A 20,225-nucleotide genomic window follows, 5' to 3' on the forward strand; every position below is an offset into this window, starting at 1 on the left:
TGTCATTATGTAGAGTATCTTTGTAATCAATTCTCTTTTTTACACCACCTTGTATGAACCACTATATATATAGTGGTGTAAGCAATAAGAAATATACAACACATTCTCACAAATCTTCTCTCAAATCTTGACATATCCAATATTTTTATTAGTGTGCTAGCGTTTTTTTCACAATAAATTAAATATACGATAATTAGAGGATAAAATATTAAGAACAGAATGATGGATAGGCTTTGTATATGAAAATAGACCAAGAACATACGGGCCAAAATAATATATAAGTATGGGCCGGATTTTGATTAAATAAAAACCCTAACCCATTTCAAATACCATGATGGAAATGTAGAATTAATTAGTCTCGAACCCATATCAAATAGTACTGAAGTTTTCTTTGTTAATCAAGAACAAGTGAAAATCATTAGATTCTTGCGTTTTATGGCTGATTCTGAATAAAAAGTTTACAGTTACAAAATATGGATAGACATCGGTCGAATTTACAATTTAGATCTTCTTCAAACTAGACCATTGACCAGGTTATTCTGGCTTGCTGCTTAAGTACATGGATATATATTTTGAATATGCAAATTTAATGATGTAAGTGAGGAGGAAGGAATAAAACATAATGTGATGAGAATGGAATCAGAAGAGTTCAAAAATTAAGAAACGTGTTGCTTTTTCCCTTTGTATTGTTTCGATAAGTCTATTATTTTTTGGTGTTCAAAGTTTCAAACCCTTCTTTATTTTCTTCTAAGTGCTTTTCAGTAAAGAGAAGGGCTCAGATTCAAGTCCCCACCTATAAAGATACCATAGTTAGTACCACACATTCACACCCATTTATTCCACATACCTAAATACAAATTATCTTTACCTAAGAGCTTGGTATTTAGTAAATGGTTTACTATTTGAATTATATAGAATAGTGAGGCTAATTGGAGATTCCAAAACAAAAAGAATATAATGTTCATACAAGCATCACTTATTTTATTCAAAGTTAACTAACTGCATGTGTTTCGTAGAACCATTGGACAACTGTTCACATAGTATTTAGGTCAAAAGACTTTATAGAAATTGCGTATAATATTTGATGAATCTGAAGAAACCTTGGACAAATATTCACATAGCTAGTTTTGAATTGTAACCTTGTATAAAACCCGAGGGAGAATAAGGAGATATACTTCCTAGAGATGATTTTGAAACAGTGAAACTTAATATGAAATGTATAAAATATATATTTACTATTACTAACTGTAACGAAATTTCAAGATAACTAGCTCTCTATTTTAAAACCCACCACCAACCATCTATAGTTATTTATTTAAGACAATCATAACAAAATTACGCAAATAGTTACAAGCCAAATGATCTAATGAACTCATGGGAATATGAACAATGCCAGAGACACGATCAGAGAAAAAATTTACAAAATTTGATCCTATTATTACATAAAAAGGACGAGACACTGCATGTGTTTTGGATCGTTTGGTAAATGAGATAAAGATAAAACTGACCCAGACAGAGATCTCTTCAATCCACGCGCAATCCATATGATTCGTATTATCGATCTTACCCTTGTCTTAATAGCCTTTCAACGCCTCACTTAGTGGTCATTTTCGTCTTTAACTTTCTAAGCCGACAACTATCTCTGTCTGCTTATAATATTTTTGTTCTTACATTACTAGCAGTGTTAATCTTTTCGAATAAAAAATGCTAATAGAATTATCATCGCAGCTTTTATTTACTTTGCAGGCAAATAAAGCATCATTCACTAAGCCCGCCATGATTAGAGCGTCGAGGGCCAACATTGTTTTTATAATCCAACTATATACTATTCTTATTGCTGAAATTAAGACAATAATATTGAACTAAACTATATACTATTCTTATTGCTGAAATTAAGACAAAAATACTATACTATTCCTATTGTTTAACTCACAAAACAATGTCCACTAATCATTGCTTTCAAGTATAGTGTCCATTGAACCTCAACTGTTCTACAGTATAGTGATATGGCCACCACCTGCACAAAGAGAGTAGATTCAACATAAATTAGTGGAGTTGAAGAGACATGATTAATCAAATAACCTCTTTATTATTATCAAGAATTTTGTTATTCCGTTGTCAAATACTCCTTACATGCTACTGATCATGATTATCTACCACTGTTAATATTACAATTAACAACTATAGTTATCGATGACATTCCATTGCACTTCGCTTTTTTTATTCCTTATTTTCACTTGTTCTTTAAGCGGTCACCATTCAAAATGCTACGATCAAATAATGCTTCAAATAAAGACAAATATTTTGCGTAGGGGCAACAAAAAAATAAAAGGAAAAGTGATGGGAAATGAAGAGAAAAATAAGAAAAAAGCTAATCAACATATGCGATGGTGGGTCAATAAAGTGTTTTTCACAAATCCACAAGGTTTAGATTCCTTGTCTCTTTCTTTCGCAATTCATTTTTTTTCTTATATTCTATTACACAACAAAAGGAATAGTTCCATTCTCTCACAAAATAAAGTTCGTTTTAAAACTATTCATAAATACTATATACTCTCACTATTCATTTTTTTTTCTTATGTTTTCATTACACAACAAAAGGAATAGTCCATTCTCTCACAAAATAAAGCTTGTTTTTACAATATTCAAAAATACTACATACAACACTCTTTGTTCATTCATCCGAAAAGACTTCCAGCATATATATGTTCGATTGTTAGCAATTATCAAGATTCCATAATGCATTAGAAGTGTTTTATACCAAGATTGGTAAACCCTAAACAAAGTGATTATAGTTGAAAAAACAATGATTAATATCTAGGTTTTGGTTTTAACCTAAGGAAAAAAATGGAATCAATCTCTCACACGAAAAGAAAGAAAGAAACATCTGATCAAAAACCATAACAAAAGAAACGTCTCAAACCAAATTGTAGGTTGAAGAAGGAACACATGTAGGTCCCACTTTAATGACTGGACCCTACAGTATACGGGTCCCACTCTCACCTCTCCTTTAATATTTTTTTCTCCTTTAAAAATAAAATAAAAATTTCCTCCGTTACCGTCAGTCGCAGCTCTACAGCTAGAGATAGCGCCCACACACACACACATAAAGCAAAAGCCTTTCTTCACAACTCTCTCAATCTTCGAGCCTGAGGAGTGAAGAGACGAGGGTTCTTCTTCTTCTTTCATCGCCTCTCTGCTTCATCGGAGAAAGAAACTTTCTCCGGTGATAAAATCTCTCTGCATTGTAACCGGAAGACTGCTCAATCTCGGGATCTCTTCGTCTCTTATTTCCGGTTAGTGTGACTAAAGTCTCTTTCTTTTTGTCGTTTTCTAAATGGGTTTTGTAAATGAAAAGTTAAAAATGAAATCTTTAATCCCTATGGTTGTTATCGAACAATGGAGGGATAATACAGACACACACACAAACTCGTGTTCTGTATCTTTGTCTTGAAACCATTAGCCCTGAGGTTTTATTACCAAATCAGTTGTGTTTATTCTCAGACAAGACGGTCCCAGATTGATTTAGTTAAACATGTTTGGTTTTTTTTTTTATAAGGTATAAAGAGATTTGTTTTGGAGTGTTGAAGATCTCGTATGAATGCTGGATATGGAAAGAGTTGGTGAGCTTAGTAAAGGTCCTGTCTCAAGAAGGCAATACCTAGACTTTGAAAATAGAGATAACGGTATGCATCTGGAGTCTTTGAGGGAACGAGCTGCTCGATACAACAACAAGGGAGGAGGAAGACCAGTGAACCCCACTACGACGTTAGGGAGAGAGCTAAGCCAAGTTCTCAATGTGCATCATAGAGACGAGATGATGATGATTGGTGGTGATATGAATGATTTTCAGGAGTTTGAGCCTGTGGTGAGGCCAACAACGATGGATTCAAAGTACCCTTTGCTGGAGATCGAAGAGGTAGGTGGTGGTGATGAAGCTGGCTCTAGCTCCTTCCGCGGTGTTAGCCATCCTCCAGAGCCTGACGACATGGACCTCATAACAACTGTTTATGTCCCTACCGCCACTAAAGGACCTTTCCTCGAGGATCTCTCCCTCTGCGTCCCTGAGCCTGCCACATCTATGGCTCGTGCCTCTCAGAACACAGACAACTCTCTCCCGCCGCAAGATTCAGACAAGGAATGCGTTTGGGACGCGAGCCCACACAACAGCAGCGTGGAAAGCATAAACTTCGCAAGGGCCATGAGTATGGCCAACAGCACTTCCGCTGATCAGCAGAGGAACGATGTCGTGCTCAGCATGGACAAGAACTACATTGATAACAGGAGCATCAACATGGTGTTCGATTCGTTCGAGAGCAGAGCGAGCGACAGCAGCTGCTTGAGCGAAGAGAGCAGCTGGAGCAACTTCACGGGGAGTCTCAACAAGCCGCACAAAGGGAACGATCCGAGGTGGAACGCTATTTTAGCCGTCAGGACGCGGGACGGTGTGCTAGGGATGAGCCATTTCAAGCTGCTGAAGCGGTTGGGGTGTGGTGATATAGGGAGTGTGTATCTGGCGGAGCTGAGTGGGACCAGGTGTCATTTCGCTGTGAAGGTGATGGATAAAGCTTCTCTTGAGAATAGGAAGAAGTTGAATAGGGCGCAGACTGAGAGGGAGATTCTGCAGCTGTTGGATCATCCGTTTTTGCCGACGTTGTATACTCATTTTGAGACGGATAGGTTCTCTTGTTTGGTTATGGAGTATTGTCCTGGTGGTGATTTGCATACTTTGAGGCAGCGCCAGCCTGGGAAGCATTTCTCTGAGTATGCTGCTAGGTATGTCTTTGTCTCTCTGTTCCAACTAGGCATAGGTTGTTGGGTTTTCGGTTTGGTTTTAGTTCAGATATTTGGGTTCTCGGTTTTTAGTTATAGAAATTTAGGAACTGTTCGGTATTTTGATTTTCGGTTTGGTTTTGATTCAATTATTTTAATTTTCGGTTTGGATAGTAAAGTTGGGAACCAACTAATATCCAAAATAATAATTCAGGTCCAGACCAGTTTTTTCGGTAATTTTGGATAAAATGGGTAAAAAACATCAGAAAATTGGGTTTTCAGTTTAAATATCGGATAATTTGGGTTGTTCGGATAAAATTGGGTAGTTTGGATAATTTTTAATATTTTGCATAAAAAGATATTCGGATAATTCGGTTTATAATAAGTTCTTTAAAAGATATTTGATTATTCAGAAACTTAATATAACTAATATTTTAGGTATAATAATCTGTATTTAAAAATCCAGATATCTATTCGGTTTTCGGTTTGGTTCTGGTTTAGCTTTTTTGGTTCTAGTGATACATGATCCACATGAATATTTATGAAATTCGGTTTGGTTTCGGTTTCTCCTGCAGGTTCTACGCTGCAGAGGTGCTGCTAGCGCTCGAGTATCTCCACATGCTCGGCGTTGTCTACAGAGACTTGAAACCCGAGAACGTCCTCGTCCGAGACGACGGTCACATAATGCTCTCAGACTTCGACCTCTCCCTGAGATGCGCGGTTTCTCCAACCCTGATCAAAACCTTCGACTCCGACCCCTCAAAACGCGGCGCCTTCTGCGTCCAACCCGCTTGCATAGAGCCCACATCCTCTTGCATCATCCAACCCTCGTGCTTCCTACCGCGTCGCATCTTCCCTACCAAAAAGAACAAGACTCGTAAAACTCAAACAGATTTCTTCAAATCACATCACTCGGGAGGAGGTTCTCTCCCCGAGCTGGTGGCCGAGCCCAACACGAGGTCCATGTCCTTCGTTGGCACGCACGAGTACTTAGCTCCGGAGATCATCAAGGGAGAAGGGCACGGAAGCGCGGTGGATTGGTGGACGTTTGGTATCTTTGTTCACGAGCTTTTGTACGGTAAGACGCCGTTTAAAGGATCAGGGAACAGAGCTACTCTGTTTAATGTGGTGGGAGAGCAGTTGAAGTTCCCTGAGTCGCCGGCCACTAGCTACGCGGGGAGGGACTTGGTTCAGGCGTTGCTGGTGAAAGATCCGAAGAGTAGGTTGGGGACGAAGAGAGGAGCAACGGAGATAAAGCAGCATCCGTTTTTCGAAGGAGTGAACTGGGCGTTGATAAGGTGTAGTACTCCTCCTGAAGTGCCGAGGCAGATGGAGGTAGAGCCGCCGCCGAAGTATGGACCGATTGATCCTGTTGGGTTTGGTAGTAACAGCAAGAGGATGATGGGACCACCACCTGTATCAGCGGCGGCAGCAGGAGGAGGAGGAGGAGATGCAAAAGCTGGTGGGAAGTTTCTAGACTTTGAGTTTTTCTGAAGGCTTTGTTTTTTTCCCTCAGAAGAGTTTGTGTTTGGTTGCTTAATTAGTAGTTATAGTCTTCTTATGTCAAGGGGGTTTAATAGATCAGAGTGGAGGGGGTTAGCAGGTTAAATCTTTCTTCTATTTGAACCAAAACTTTTGTAAGGACATGGAAAGCTCCAAGTCTTAAGAAAATCTCCTTTGGTACTACTACTATTACTACTGCTGTGTTTGTCGGAATCTCTTTTTCTTTTGAGTCAAATGGATTGTTATGTCACTGCCATGCATGTTATGGTGGTCCAAGAAGAAACCCTATGTTCTTCAGACAAAAAAGAGAAATGATCATTTTGTCAGAATAAACCCAATTTAAATAATATATTTTCTGGACTAGTATTCAAACAATGAGTTTTCTGTTGAAAGGAATCAATGCTAAACATAGTTATAAAGATATATTGTAGGAGTACATTTTAATAGGTGATTTAGTCTTTTATGGTGTGTCCCTTTCCAGTCCCAAACAAGTGGACTGTTGTTGCCTTTCCTCATTGTCTATAAGACTACTAATTTGTTGAGCTGAACTTTGGTCCCATTCCACTCTCCTTGATTTTGACTGAACCAACCATGACGGGCGTTTCATAAGGCGTATCAATTTATGGGCCTTTGGCCCAATATTGTATCACAGTTTTTTTAGATAGTTTGTTTCGTTCCGCCGTTCCCTTGCGTAAAATGCCAACGTCTATTTAAGTAAAGAATTACTCAAATAGAATTATTTAAATGTTTTTCCTGTATTGGTATAGAGTGATGTTACAAAGAAATGAACCAATGGATTGAGTAAAACGAAAGTCAATTAACAAAGCGTGTCTTTGACGTATGACTTTGCCTTTCTACGTCGGGCTTAATAGTATTTTAGAACATTCGTCGGCACGTGAAAATTGTGTTCTTTAATATTAGCTAATATTTTCTTTAGAGGGGTAATGATTATTATTTTTTAAATCCAGAGAGCTTATGTCTTATTCCCCTTGGAGCATCTCCAACCCCTAGTTATTTTCACCTCTATATGCTATAATAGAAGTAAAAGTGTTCTATCTCATCTCTATTTTCACCTCTAAAATAGAGATTACTATTTTTTCCTCTATTTATAGAGTCATACTTTTTTATTTTCAAAATAGTCCTTTAACTTTCAATTTTTTATAGTTGTAACCAAAATAATTATATTTATAGAGAAATATAGTTTTTGTAGGAATATAATAACATTTTTTATTTACATAATAGTCTTTTAACAAAACTTTAGTTTAAAAAAATTCATAAGTTTATGAAAATATTTTAAAAGTTAAAATAAATAGGGTTAGTTATCAACTTTTATAAACAAAATGTATCTTTTGTAAAATTAAAATAGAATCTTTTGAAAATATTCCTTTATAGAGGTAAAAATAGAGAAATACATTGGAGAGAAACTTATCTCTATTTTAGAGATGCTCTATTTTAGAGGTAAAAATAGGGGAATACATTAGAGATGGTCTTATACCATAATTAACTCCGGTCTTTTGACTAGGGTTCTTAGCTTCGGTTAAGAGACAACTAAGAAAAACTAAAAACCGTCTCTTAAATAAAAGATATAAAAACCGTCTCTTAGCCAAAAAATGTAAGAAACAAAAAGTGTCAAAAATCATGAGCATGCCCTTTGGTATAACGAGAATAAATATAAGGTTTTGGTTTGGCACATATTTTATTCATTCCGTACCTGGAAATTTTCTGCATTATGTATTTAATATAGTTTTTTTAGACCCGTCGTTGTTCTAACGAATCTAGCTATATTTCCATTGTTTTGTTGACTTTCCACTGTTGTGTTGCGCGTTGTAACTATTTCTAATTTATAAATTAGCTTTTTTCTTTTGACAATGTTGATTATTCAAAAGTGATGAACCTTGACATTGCCATTGACCAATGGTAAAAGATGATCAACTGAAAAAACTATTCTATATAAAACTATAAGTTAATGAATCAGTTCTGACTTTAGGAATTACTTAAATTATAAATAAACAGATTTTCACTAAGTTATACTCCCTCTGTTTTATTATAAGTGTCGTTTTAGATTTCGGCACATAGATTAAGGAAATAATTAATTTTGTACATTTCCTATAAAAAATACTATTACGTATACACCTGACCATATTTCAACCAATAGAAAAATAAATTTAACATAAAATTAATAAATTTTGCATTGAAAATCGAAAACGACTAACGAAAAATTCTCTAAAACGACACTTAATATGAAATGGAGGGAGTATGTTTCTAATGTTTTACACCTATGTTTGATTAAACACCTATATTGTAACTATTAACATTGCCAAATCGGAAAATCCTAACGAAAAAGTGGACAAATATTATGAACAAAATCGTTACAAGAATGATTATCAGAGAATTGAAAAAGAAAGACCAAAAAAAGACCAAACAGAATAAATAACTAATACTTTGTCGCGTTATGGCTTTAAACAACGAGGGATATTTAAACAAAAACAAGGAAACTTCGGACACACTATCATCCTAAAGCTAAAGACATCATCATGTTCAGTCTCAAAGAACATTCCATGTACCTTCTCGTTCCGTACCTTTATAAATAAAATCTCCTCCGTAGTGTTTTAAGCAACAATACGACAGCTTCCCTTTCACTCTCTAAACCCACTCTCAAGCCCTAACTACGCCAACAATGTCAGGTTTTGATTACAACGACTCAACAAACTCAGCTGATTCCGTCAATAACGGCGTTAACACACCCGTTTTCTACCGGAACCCTAGTTTCAGCAACGTCATCTTAAACGACAACTGGAGCGACTTGCCGTTAAGCGTCGACGACTCTCAAGACATGGCCATTTACAACACTCTCCGTGACGCCGTTAGCTCCGGCTGGACACCCACCGTTCCTCCCGTCTCATCTCCGGTGGCTACGGCCCAAGTTTCCGTGAGAGATGAGAAACCGGAGACTGTGGTTGCGTCGGAGGCGAGTGGTTCCAACGCTCCGCCGAGGCAAAAGGGAATGCAGTACAGGGGAGTGAGGAGGAGGCCGTGGGGGAAGTTCGCCGCGGAGATAAGGGATCCAAAGAAGAACGGAGCTAGGGTTTGGCTCGGGACTTACGAGACGCCGGAAGACGCGGCGGTGGCTTACGACCGAGCAGCGTTTCAGCTCAAGGGGTCAAAAGCTAAGCTTAACTTTCCACATTTGATTGGTACTTGTAAGTATGAGCCGGTTAGGATCAGGCCTCGCCGCCGTTCGCCGGAACCGTCAGTCTCCGATTATTCATCGTCGGAGCAGAAGAGTGTAGGTCACGTTGAAGACGGTGAATCTAGCTTGGTTGTCTCGGATTTGGATTTCACTGTGGATCAATCGGCTTATACGTATTTTTGACAATCAGCAATGATTTAATAAAGCTTTTAAATAAAATTTAATTAATGTATAAGAGGTTTGCTTATTGGAATGGATAATGTGATAGAATCTCAATATTGACTCTTTTTTTCTGATTCAATTCTACAGTAACACTTACAAGTTTCACTTATATAAAAGTTATATTATCATTTCTATCAGTTTCTAATATTACATTTTCATTTTGAAAACAAGTAGTGTCAAATTATAATTGATTTCTTATCAGTAATTTTGTTTTTCTACTCCTTGTCACCAGTTCAAACCTTACAATTCAACTTCTTGTCACTAGTTCAAACCTTACAATTAATGATGAAGATTTTCATACTGATATATAATGAGAAGTTGAGAACAGCCTCATCCATGGTATGAAGAAGTTCTAAAAATGTTTAATGTGCTGAATATTTATAGAATAATAAGTAAGATTTTCAAAATTTTAGATATTGATCCAATAGTTTCTCAAATCCTCAATATCATAGATGAAGTTGCTTTGACATGCAGTAATTTGTAAACTGTTTAATCATCATTGTCGGTTGATCAAACAAATTTGACGGTTTAAAGTAGGTGGGTGGTCACATTATTTAAAAGGGATATGAAGCAATTAATTTAACCTAATAACATGCTAATTATTTATTTTCGGCACCTAACACTCTATTTTTAATAATCAGAACGATTACTGGGAATCTATTAGGTAAGTCTTACTAAATATATTGTTTATCAATGCAACATAAGTAGCTAATGTCGTTAGATTTACAAACTGATAAGAAAACAGGAATTTCTTGTTTGCATAAGTTACTTGACTTGCGCCACCATTTGTTGGTCAAGATTCTCACACGAGGGTTTTGTCAAATCACATCTTTAATCGAATTAAATCACGGAAAACGTTTTCCTTCTTTCCTTTTTTGGAGCAATCCAAGTCATAATTTTCTTGATCGTGCTACTTGTGGTCTGGCGTTTTGAAGATTCATAGTACTAGCAACTACTACAGAGTTGCAGCCACTCTTTGACTTTTTTATTCTTCTTAACATATCATAGTTATAAGCATTTAGTTATTCTTATAAGTTTACGAGGAACCAGTAGGTTTAAAATCTTTTAGGTAAAACAAATTTAGGCTCATTAAAAAATCGATAGGATTTTTCATTTGGTATAGTTTCGATTCAGTTTTTAGTATTGAAAACCGATAAATACGAGTGGTAAATATCGAAAATATAAACAATTTATCCATAAATTCAAAAAAAATAAACTAACATATCCAAAATATTGAAATATAACATAAAAGATAATTAATATTTTTGGGTCATTTGGATATCTCATCGACTAACGGGCTTAACAAGGACTTTGTTCCATCGTCTAATCCGGTTTACTCGATTCTGATTCGGTAACCTTTTTATTTCATGAAACCCAATAACCGGCCACTAAGATAACTACATTGACAAAGTCTTGTTCTTTGAGTATGTGTATTCGCAAAGGTTTACAGTTGCATAGCCATTAGCCAGATTCGGAGATATGGTTTTTGTGCAGATATGTAGGTTTCGACAGGAGTTGTTCATATGTAGGCTAAGTTTGGGAAGATGGGATCCGCAAGGAGAGTTTTCGATGAAATGCCTCAGAGAAGTGAGGTTTCTTGGACAGCTCTAATCTGTATTCTGCTAGGCGTGGGGAGGTGGAAGTAGGGAGTACGCTCTTTGATGAGATGACTGAAGTTAAAGACGGTGTGATATATTACGTGATGAAGGATGGTTATGTTAAGTCTGGTGACATGACCTCTTCTAGAAGATTATTTAATGAGATGAGATTTAGAACTGTAGTCACTTGGACCATTATAATTCATGGTTACTGCAACAACAAAGAGGTCGCATCTTGGAACGATATGATAAATGGGTATGCTTTGAATGGGGATCTATTCTTGGCAATGCTGAGAGAAGTAAAGCCAGATGAGGTCACAATTCTCGCGGTTCTTTCAGCTTGTAATCATATTGAGGTTTAGTGGAGGAAGGAAGAAAATGGTTCCATATGATGGAAGAGTGTGGCCATAAGGCTAAGATTGAGCATTATGGCTGTATGGTTGATATACTAGGCAGAGCATGAAACCTAGAAGAAGCAGAGGATTCGATTACAAGTCTCAGATATAGTTGACTTGCACCACTAGTTGCATTATGTCAAAGAGTTAATTTACATTGTTAAAAGTCTCAGATCCAGCTGACGTCTTTCTCATTTTGTAATAGATAGAATTTAATCTCGCATGAAAACTTTTAAGTTTCAGTTTTCATTCTTATATTTATAGTATATACTTAACTAAAACTACCGAGAATACTCTTCCCTAGTGAGCTAAGACGAGGGAGGAGGAGGAGCAGCCACAGCAGAGGAGGAAGCTGAGACACGTTCACAAGAAGGGCACATGGTAAGAGTGGTTGGAGTCATTTGCATGTAGAGATTTGGAGACAGCTTCAACGCCCTAAGCCCAGATACTTCCTTCTGCAACCTACGATTCTCCTCCGTTAGATTATCGCAACATCTCTTCAAATACTCACAATCAACCTCCGTTTGTTTCAGCTTCGTCCTGAACATGTAAGAAAATCAAATATATGATGTTATTATCCTTCCTCATGACCAAAAAAATGTTATATATTTTTGAAGATTACACAATTCTTTTTTTTTTTTTTTTTGTCACTAACACACAATTCTTTTTATTTTGACTAAACTAGCTATATAACGTATGGTCAATAATATTCTTTATATACAAAATTAAAACGGAGAAAATGACAAAGAAACACAACAGAATTAGATTCTTCTTTTAATGCATACGCATGCATGCATCTCTCTGATCCCTCTTTAATAAAAGGCTGTAGTAAAAAGTAGAAAACTCCATGGTCAAGAGGATGATTATTCGAGGGTTCTTAGAGTGAAGTTCTTAACGGAATATGAAAATCCGTCTCTTAACTTTTAACTAAAAAAGTTAAGAACCGGTTCTTAAAACTCTTATTTAAGAACCGGTTCTTAAAGAACCGGTTCTTAACTTTTTTTTAGTTAAAAGTTAAGAGACGGGTTCTTATATTCCGCTAAAAATCCCATCCTAAGAACCTCTCAATAATCATGCTCTTACATATCTCTTATTTAAGAGGCGGTTCCTAGCTTTTCTTAGTTAAAATCTAAAAAAGCTAAGAACCGTCAATTAGCCGAACTTAAGGGGTTAAGCATGGTTTAAGAAGATCCTAAATACGATTTTCCTTTTAGGACAGTGAGATGAAAATCTATTGGGGTCATAAAAGGACAATTATATCCCCATCATAGCAATTACTAAGGTTCTGTACATCAATATTTCCCTTAATACCCCTAGAGATAGTGAGGATTTTCTTTACCTTGCCCTGCGGTTCTGAAACCACACTTCTACTTGCCTTGTCCTCAGATTCAACTGTTTCGCTAGTGCCAGCTTTTGCTTCTGCCAAATCAGATGGTTCGCAAAATGAAATAAGATGAGGCTATTTTTAGGTGCTTGCCATCTAAGTTAATTTTTACGAAAATGCCACTAACCGGATTAAGAGTGCTATGTTCTTTGAAAGTCTCTTCAAGAACCAAAGCTTCGTCTTTCGATAACCGGAGTTTCTTTCTTGAACCGTCTCTGTTTGCTCCGTCTTCGTCGTCGCTTCCACAGCTTCCGCCGCCGTGTGAGCAAGAAGCTCTCTCCCCCTCGGTTTCATCTCCTTCTCCTCTCGCCGCTGCAGCAAGATCCCTCTTATTTCCACTCACACTCGAAACATTGCTGTTCGGAGACGACATGCCGGCCGTCTCTTCGTCTAACTCAACCACCACCGCCACCGATGGAGGTCTGTTCACGTCGAAACCTCTCAGAAAAGATCCAAGGTTGGAGTTTCTCTCTGCGGTTATACGTGTGGTTCCTTTTAGATAATTAAAAGCATTGTCAACTTCAGTCTTGTAAAGCTAAAATATATATTAGAAAAAAGATCGGATCTGCAACATAGACATGTATGAGGATTATATGAAGATTTGAAAAATACTCATATCTTGTACAGAAACATAATCCTCACACATTAAATGTACAACAAAATCTCAGGGAAATAAAAAGGAGAGAAAAAAAAAAACAAATTTACCAGAAGATTGAAATAAATGAGGCCAAGAGCTGTGATGAGTTTTCTGCGGGAGATGGTTATTCTTGTGATTTTGCATGTGAGGAAACGAAGAAGTTGTAGAAGGCATTAGATTCAACCTCAGGGATGGTTCCTTTAGTTGACTAAACCCCAAGCTTAGACTCAGAGCTAACCCATCATCTCTTTCACCCATTTCTCCAGAAAAAAATAATTCTTTTCTTGGATTTTCAAGATTTTCTCGAGAAAATGATGCTGGTTAATATGACTACTATATAATTCAAAAATGTGATATGTCGAGAGAGAGAGAGANTGTCATTGCAATGATGATTTATACTGTTACCTGCTCATTTTTTTATTTTACTCTAATAAATGTTAAGAAAAAAAAAATCCATTTATTCCGAGACGTTGAACTTCTGAGAAAAGTTATTTTGTTTATTCTCATCCTAAAAGTCAATATCAAACGTTAACATTTACCTAAGATTTCAGTTTCATTTTTAGCTGTGTTTTGACTATTACTTTTTTTTTTTTTTTTTTTGCCATCTAAAAGTTATTATCAAGGGACAAAGCCCACATACATTACCAAAAAAACAAATACAAAGGATAAAAACTAAATAGATTTTAAGCCCAACCCACAGAACCGGCCCAAATCATTAACCCGATATGCGCCTCCATTACCCGGCGCGACAAGCCCATAAACTGCATCTCAAGCCCACTAGGCTTCACACACACGTATCGATTAATTATCAAGACCAAACCATGTGTTGGACTCCTCACCGATGAGGAACACGTGTTTCACCGACACCTCCACCTTTCACCGCTTCGGGCATCGTCACCGGAGCCATCACCGGCGTTTCACCGAAGTATCACCGGAATAGAAACTCCGCGCCACGAACCGATCGTCTTCCACGGAGAGTAACCTCGACCAATCGAGATCTCATCCAAGGAAGAACCCAAACTCCGACCCAATCAAGATCTCAAACACCAACCCAATCGAGATCTCCTTCTTTACCTTGATTTCGTGTATCGGAGAGCATCCAATCGATCCAGTCGAGATTTCCTCCGACTCCCAGCGAATCAAAACTATAAACCCATCGATCGCATCAGAAAGGAAAATAGTCTTCTATTGTCGGCGGCGCAGAGCTTCGGAAGCCTATACCTCCCCGAGATCAAAAGCCGACGACGACGAGGCTGAAGAAACCTCCGCCTCCCGGAATCAAACAACCTGGTAGAGCACCAGAGAAAGCTTCGTCTCATCTCATCTCCGTTAAGACACGAAGAGAGAAAAAGAGAAGTCTCGGTGCCTACCATAGACTACATCTCTGTGTTTTGACTATTACTTTGTTTTATATCATTGAATTTTACTTTCCAAAATTCGTATTTAAAATTTGACTATCTGGAAGATATCCAAGTATGGTTTATTTAACAAGTTAAAAAGATTTTTCACATTTGGGAAGTGATATACACAATAAAAGTCTTGACTAGTCGTGCAGATCTTTGTGTGAATTGTTTTATTTCTTAAAACATGTAAGAACCATTTAAGAGGAAAAACATATGTATATAGGTGACGTATGTCTGAACGTGAAATGTACTACTAGCGAGTATGTGCGGGTGGAGAAGAAGATAATGGCGTTGGGCTCAAAATGGAATGGACGTCAGAAACGATGTTGTATTGATAGGTTACACAGAGGCTAACACGGTATGGGGTTGGACTTTAGAGTTACCTGTGAATGCAACATTATTTTGATTTTCCATTAAATATTAGATTCATTTCTAATTCCCTTTTACTAAAACACTCTCATTTAATTTGTAATTATTTTTTTGGTCAACTACTAGTAAAAGCTAAATTCAAGTTTTCCATTGATTTGTATGGTCCCAGTCGAGTATAAAACGGACATTTGGAGAAGACTAGTTGTGGTAGAGTTCACGGCTACTTGTCGTCTTGAAGCTTGTCGCTGAGACAACAATTAGTATTGTTTGTTGATAATGCTATCATTATCACAGCTTCAGTTTCTTTGAGGGTTACAAACAAGACGGGTCAGGTTTATTGATTAATTTCAAAAAAAAAAAATAACGTTCGACGCTTTCAACAACCCACAGTAATTAGAAAAATAAAAAACACCCACAGTATGCATGTTACTTTCCAATTTATTCTTTTTGTTAATAATCTGTATTTGACATGGATATCTTCAATCAATGTGGTCATGTTTGGTCATGTTTTTTTCCTTGGTTTCAAATCTTTCTGCTAAATCAGTACTGGTGGTGGGCTGGTTACTTTTATACAATTGATTTTATTTGGAGTATTGGTGGGCTGATGATTTTGAGTGGTTGCTTAAAATAGAATAACTATACCAACAAACTGAGTTTACTCCGGATTTTTCTTATTTTTCACCAATCATAGTAAAAAGGAAGGAAGAAAAACGTTGCTGATGAAAGTAAAACAACAATAACTGTAATCTTCAACCGAGTTTATATTTTTTGTTAAAGGATTTCGCATGCTAAAAATCATTACTATTATAAACTGTAATAATCTTTTTGATGTTGGGCTTAACACGCTAACTTAAATGTATTATAACAATTTATATAAAATGTCATCAATATTATTATCAACTCATGCTATAATGAATGTTGATAAAACAAAGTGCCAGTTTTAAAACTGTTGCAAGTAGCTAGCCACAGTGAAGTTCACAACGAAAATCAAAGGAAGAATATATCAAATTTGCTCAGATTGTCTAACAATGTTTGTTTGAGAATATTCATGACCGTGGAACTTTTACAATATAGAAGGTGTGACTGGTAACCATTATAGGAACAATAAGAACGAATAGAAAATGAATAAGTAGCAATAAAAATTTAGGAACGATGATTCTTTATCAAAATTAGTGAGGAATTGATTTGTCCTATAATTCTCTATAAACAAATGAACGAAAAGGAATGAAAAGAAAAATGCAATCTTCATTAGTGGTAAAAAGTTTAAGGAATATTAAGAAACATAGTGTTTTTCTTCGTTCCGTTGGTCACCAGTGACACTCCGAGTATTACGTTGCGGTGGAGCGAGTGTAGAACTGAATCAAGATTTACGAACATGGAGGTCACATGGGAGATGGGAAGGAGTTCACGTGCATGAACTCGTGGGAAGTCGCCAGGATGGCAGCACGTGGTCACCACCAGCGACCACACTCGTGCGGCGTAATTTCTGTTCCTCCACGACCAGACATCCGCTTCTCTTCAATCATTGGATACTCTCTCTAACATCCCACGCGTTAGCTCTCTCGCGTGCAAATCACGTCTTAATTGTCCGTGGTTATTAGGTCTGCACACGGATCAGATATCCGAGTTTTTGAAGGTATTTGTAATTTGCTTCGTATATTACGGATATCTAATTTTTCGATTTGCTTTAATTCGTAGAAATACGGATATCTGGAAAAACAGATATTCAGAAAATAAATATATATTTGCGGATATTACGAATACTTATGGATATCTCATATGTTTTGATTAATACAAATAATCTTAAAAATTCGATACAAATTTGTTTTGTAAATTTATTTTTGTATGATATATAAGATAAAAATTAAAAGAAGTAGTGAATCTACATATTTTGTAATTTTTTTTTAAACTTACTAACAATTATAATAACACAAAACTTAAAAAAAGTTATTATTGTCATATTTTTTTTATCTTCCTTTTATGTAATAATTTTTATATAGATAATAATGTGAATAGAATTTGTCAATCATATGTTAGAATAATAATTATATAATTTTATACATTTAAAACTTTAAATATAATCAAGATATAAATATATTTATATATTGCCGGATCGGATCGGATATCCGCTTCCCAAAATTTTAATATTTGTGATTTGCTTTGATTTTAACGGATATTGATTTTTAGTATTTACTTTGCTTCGAAATTTTACGGATATCCAGAATTTTTGGATCGGATCGAATCGAATAATGAATGGAATCAAATTTAACGGATAAAATGTCCAGCTCTGGTGGTTATGCAAGCTACATTAATAATATTCCAAAGTTATGAATACTGTAATTGTTAAAAATATATGTTTGCATACAGCATAAAACAGCTAGCTTAGAAGAGGATCCGATAAGAACCGACCAAAGCAAACAAGCCCACGTTCCTGGGTTAATCATGCATGCATGTATAAATTTCAAATACTTAATCATGGGTTAATGAGCCCCACGTGTGTGTCCATATCCATATGCAAAAGCTCTGGCATACCATGTGTTCTCTCATTTTCCTATTCGGTTTTGAACTGACATTTATCACCTTCTCGATCTATATACTAATTCAGATACTAATCATTTCAGTAGTACTTATAAAACAATGATCAAAAACCCTAAGTGTATCATTATGAATTAGCATACACTTTAAGATAATGTGGTTTTGACATTAAACTAGTGTTATGAATTAATAGACACTAGGTAATAACCCGCGCCTTGCACGGAATATGATTATTAGTTTCGTTATTTTTAATAAAAAAAATATTAAATCTGTTTAATCTGAATATTGGTTCGGTTTTAAGTATTTTCTTGTTTTTAATCATCTAAAATATAACTATTATTTTAAATTAATATTCATTTTAGTTTATTTGGTTAAAATGTTTGATATTTTAGTTTTTTCCGGTAAAAACCAAAAATTAATATTATTTATTTATTTTCATGTTGAGAATTTTAGATAATCTTCATGTCGAACCAATAGTTTCATATTATAGTTTATAAACAGATAATAGTTTAAGAAAAAGAAAAGAAAATTATTAAGACAAATCATTTCACTACAATTTGGTCGGTAGTGAAAGAAACATTAAGAAAAAATATTTCAACTTTCAAAAAAATTAGATACTTCAGTTGTGGTGAATACTTAATTACAAGGTGCTCACATCAAGGTGCACATGTATTTGTATGTAAAAAGTATATAAAAATAGTTGACAAATATATACAGATATTGTTAATTAATATTAAATGACATTTTTGTTCAAAATAATACATGAAAGATAAAATTAAAATTAATTTAAAATAGAAAAAACCTTGACATTAGTCATTTTTTCATATAAAGAAAATAAAATTGTATCCGTAAATAGGGGTGGACACATATCGAATATCTAGGTATTTGGAAGCATTCGTGTCGATTCAATTTTTAGCCACCTAGATATTCGGTGACTCGGATATCTGAAATGTTTTAGAATTTTAAAAAATATCCGATTTGATCCGTAAATAAAATAAAATAAAATTTTAAAACTATTTGAAAATTTTAATAATAACACCTTATTACAAAAATAAACCATTATTTAACTTTTTAAATTCTAGTACCTAATATAATAAATTTAATTCATAAAAATATTGTAAAACTGATATAAAGTATACTATATATAACGTGTATATATATAATTCTTTACATATATGTATATATATGCATATAACATATCGAATTAAATATATGTTCCTAAAAATATTGGTATTTGTGATTTGCTTCTTTTTTTATATTGTATTTTAGTATTTGATTTGTCTCATAGAGTTATGGATATCTAGACTTTTTTGCTCAAATCAAAACGGATAACGAATCGAATCAAAATTTATGAATATTTTGCTCAATTTTATCCGTAAACAATAAAAATAATATATATATATAGTTTGGCTTTTGATTCGTTATCTATTTTTATTCGAATAAAAAAAACCAGAATTTTATTGGAACCATGTATGTGAGTTTTATATTAAAAAAACGCAAAGTACATTGTGTGAACACATTTATGAATATAGTGTGAACGCGTTAGCATATTTATTATCAAATTATTGTGAGGATGCCACTTGTCTATTATAGTGTGAATGTATTTATTACAATGCTTTTCTTTTAATATATAATAAATTTTAAGTGGACCTTTTTCTTTTTTTAGGAACGTGAAAAGATACGTCAGTACCATCTGCGCCTGTGTATTTTCTGTCCATTTCAACATATGCTATAAGCTTATAACTGATTATCATTTTTATGTTATTATGAATGAATAGAATTAAAAAGATTGAATGCAGATGAATGGAAGGAAAGTTATTGAATAAAAAAATGGAATTATGTTCCATATCATTCATAAACATTTTTAATCATGAATATTTTTGTAATGACCCTAAATGTAATGACCCCAAAAATTTGACCCAACCTCATCCCCAAAGGTCATTTTTTTTTCTTTATAAAAGAAAGGGAGAGAGAGAGAGGGAGAGAGAGAGAGAGAAGAGGAAGGGAGAAAGCTCACCAGAAGTCCTAGCCGGAGCCACCGCACGTCAGACCGTTGAGCTCGCCACCACCATCATCCGCAACCAAAGGTAACCGGAAACCGCCATATTTTTGAGTTTAGTTTCGGCCGTTTTAGTAAATCGACCATAACTTCTTAACCGTTGCGAATCTCGTGCATCCAAGCCCATCATCGTGTTCCTCTCGTCGAGACGAAGCCG

At 35.3% G+C, this 20,225-nt stretch overlaps 3 protein-coding genes across 3 annotated transcripts; 2 read left to right on the forward strand and 1 right to left on the reverse strand.

The window, feature by feature from the left end:
• The first annotated feature begins 3,060 nt into the window (after positions 1-3,060).
• Positions 3,061-6,462, forward strand: LOC106342282 (serine/threonine-protein kinase D6PKL1). The gene is made up of 3 exons (XM_013781164.1): positions 3,061-3,296; positions 3,560-4,776; positions 5,349-6,462. The coding sequence occupies exons 2-3, from the start codon at positions 3,602-3,604 to the stop codon at positions 6,265-6,267; spliced, it is 2,094 nt and encodes a 697-aa protein (XP_013636618.1). The 5' UTR covers positions 3,061-3,296; positions 3,560-3,601; the 3' UTR covers positions 6,268-6,462.
• Positions 6,463-8,907: 2,445 nt separating this feature from the next.
• On the forward strand, positions 8,908-9,741 carry LOC106342284 (ethylene-responsive transcription factor 13). The gene has a single exon (XM_013781166.1). The coding sequence runs from the start codon at positions 8,954-8,956 to the stop codon at positions 9,647-9,649; it is 696 nt and encodes a 231-aa protein (XP_013636620.1). The 5' UTR covers positions 8,908-8,953; the 3' UTR covers positions 9,650-9,741.
• A 2,062-nt stretch (positions 9,742-11,803) lies between these two features.
• Positions 11,804-14,064, reverse strand: LOC106342283 (homeobox-leucine zipper protein ATHB-4-like). The gene is made up of 4 exons (XM_013781165.1): positions 13,771-14,064; positions 13,193-13,557; positions 13,021-13,100; positions 11,804-12,221 (listed from the first exon to the last, which is right to left on the reverse strand). Exons 1-4 carry the CDS (start codon positions 13,958-13,960, stop codon positions 11,990-11,992), a joined length of 867 nt encoding a protein of 288 aa, XP_013636619.1. The 5' UTR covers positions 13,961-14,064; the 3' UTR covers positions 11,804-11,989.
• Positions 14,065-20,225: the final 6,161 nt, after the last annotated feature.

Source organism: Brassica oleracea, chromosome C4 (genome assembly GCF_000695525.1).
Source record: "Brassica oleracea var. oleracea cultivar TO1000 chromosome C4, BOL, whole genome shotgun sequence".
In the NCBI taxonomy this organism is placed as follows: domain Eukaryota; kingdom Viridiplantae; phylum Streptophyta; class Magnoliopsida; order Brassicales; family Brassicaceae; genus Brassica; species Brassica oleracea.

Excerpts from the sequence above, each read along its gene's own strand:
- LOC106342282 (XM_013781164.1), top strand. The coding sequence starts at position 3,602 with ATGCTGGATATGGAAAGAGTTGGTGAGCTTAGTAAAGGTCCTGTCTCA. Across the intron at positions 4,777-5,348 it reads TTCTCTGAGTATGCTGCTAG|GTTCTACGCTGCAGAGGTGC; the intron begins GTATGTCTTTGT and ends TTTCTCCTGCAG.
- LOC106342284 (XM_013781166.1), top strand. The coding sequence starts at position 8,954 with ATGTCAGGTTTTGATTACAACGACTCAACAAACTCAGCTGATTCCGTC.
- LOC106342283 (XM_013781165.1), bottom strand. The coding sequence starts at position 13,960 with ATGGGTGAAAGAGATGATGGGTTAGCTCTGAGTCTAAGCTTGGGGTTT. Across the intron at positions 13,558-13,770 it reads TCATTTATTTCAATCTTCTG|GAACCACACGTATAACCGCA; the intron begins GTAAATTTGTTT and ends ATTATCTAAAAG. Across the intron at positions 13,101-13,192 it reads AACATAGCACTCTTAATCCG|AAGCAAAAGCTGGCACTAGC; the intron begins GTTAGTGGCATT and ends CTGATTTGGCAG.